General features: G+C 38.0%; 1 protein-coding gene across 1 annotated transcript in view; it reads left to right on the forward strand.

Annotated features, from left to right (window-relative positions):
• Window positions 1-394: 394 nt before the first annotated feature.
• Window positions 395-1,714, forward strand: part of NEB (nebulin) — a gene marked incomplete at its 5' end in the record, with an annotated part of 62,999 nt that continues 61,679 nt past the window's right edge. Inside the window, 4 exons of the mRNA XM_014951335.1 lie at window positions 395-499; window positions 592-903; window positions 1,207-1,311; window positions 1,556-1,654. Coding sequence (XP_014806821.1) covers window positions 395-499; window positions 592-903; window positions 1,207-1,311; window positions 1,556-1,654 — 621 coding nt within the window. The remainder of the gene's footprint in view (window positions 500-591; window positions 904-1,206; window positions 1,312-1,555; window positions 1,655-1,714) is intronic.

Below are 1,714 nucleotides of genomic sequence, written 5' to 3' on the forward strand. Positions count from 1 at the left end.
ATATGGGGTGTGCAACTTTCCCTTCCCTCTGCTTTGTGTCCTTAAAGTATTTAGACATTTTAAGATAAATGCTTGCATATAATGGTTTAAAAATTACTAATATTATGCCTCATTGAGATAATATTTTGTTGAAATTGACGAAAGCCCACAGCATATAAATATTTTCTAATCTTTTACAAATTCCATTCTGTGCAGTAGAGGTTGCAAAACTGGTGTTGCAGGCACATGTTTGAGGGGTGGTAATATTTGCAGTAGTATTTATGGCTAGGAGCTGGAGTAATACACAAATAATCCTCACAGTATTTCAGCAAACAAATGGCAGTAAACTATGTGTGTCTTTAATGGCAAAGGCCAGAGTATATACCATGTGTGTGACATTTTGTTATCTTTTCAGAAACTGTATAAAGAAGCTTGGGATGAGCTGAAGATGAGTTACGATTTGAGAGCAGATGCAATCCCAATCAAGGCAGCCAAAGCTTCCAGAGAAATTGCTAGTGATGTAAGTGCCAAAAGAGGCATCGAGCTCTTCATGTGGTTTAAGAGCTATTTCACGGTAACTGTTCTTAATGGTGATCTTTGCTCTTTACCCAGTATAAATACAAACTGGAACATGAGAAGCAGAAAGGGCATTATGTTGGAGTTCCAAATGCAAAAGAAGATACGAGAATGCAGTTTGCCCTGGGCATAGGCAAAGTTCAGAGCGAGCTAGAATACAAGAAACACTTTGCCAAGTGGAAGACGCAGTGCCACCTACCAGTAGACATGCTGTCTATCCAGTCAGCCAAACATGGTCAGTCCTTGGTCAGTGATGTTGATTACCGTCAATACCTACATCAGTGGATCTGTCTTCCAGATCAGAATGATGTCATACACGCTAGGAAAGCCTACGATCTTCAGAGCGATGTAAGTTAACGTGAAAACTTATCAACTTATCAAGTATTGTCTCTTCTTAGTCTGCTTGAGCTCTAACTAGTGGGAATCTCTGCTGAATTCAGTTAATTGGCTTTGGTGTTTATTAGGAATGTGTAAGTATATGCCACTTTTATACATTGCCAAGTTTGAAGTGTGATAAATTCAGATATAATACTCGTGTTGGAACTACTGCTCCCCTTTTAACCAGTGGAAGTAAGTGCTGCTATTTATGGATCTTGCTGGATTGTACAGGAAAGTGTAACTAACAGCATGGACCCTCTTTTGTTTCCCCAGGCTGTCTATAAATCTGATTTGGAATGGCTACGGGGGATTGGATGGTTGCCAAACGACTCTGTTGGAATCAACCATGTCAAATATGCTGGAGATATCTTGAGTGAGGTAACAAAATGTGTTTCCATACTAAAATTTTCTTAAGGGTATTCGTAAATTAAAGTATTTTTTAATGGTTGGATACATCAATATTTTTTAAAATAAAAAATACACCTTGAGTATTTCAACAGCATTCATGGAGAGATTTTCTTCCCATGTTAACTTTTTTTGTCTTGGCTGTGTATTCAGAATTGCTGTGTTAGAGATAAAATATCCCTGTATGATCTGACTGTTCATCTTTTTTCTTGTATAGAAAAAATACCGTACAAAAGCCGAAGCTCTTCCATTTACTCCAGTGGCGGACAGAGTTGATTATATCACAGCAAAGAATAGCAGTGAAATTCTTAGTGATGTAAGTTTGCTGGAGTGTTTCTGGACTGCTACCTTGGTCTGTATATTTACGTGGTAGGAT

This window comes from Calidris pugnax, unplaced genomic scaffold (genome assembly GCF_001431845.1).
Source record: "Calidris pugnax isolate Ruff unplaced genomic scaffold, ASM143184v1 scaffold190, whole genome shotgun sequence".
In the NCBI taxonomy this organism is placed as follows: domain Eukaryota; kingdom Metazoa; phylum Chordata; class Aves; order Charadriiformes; family Scolopacidae; genus Calidris; species Calidris pugnax.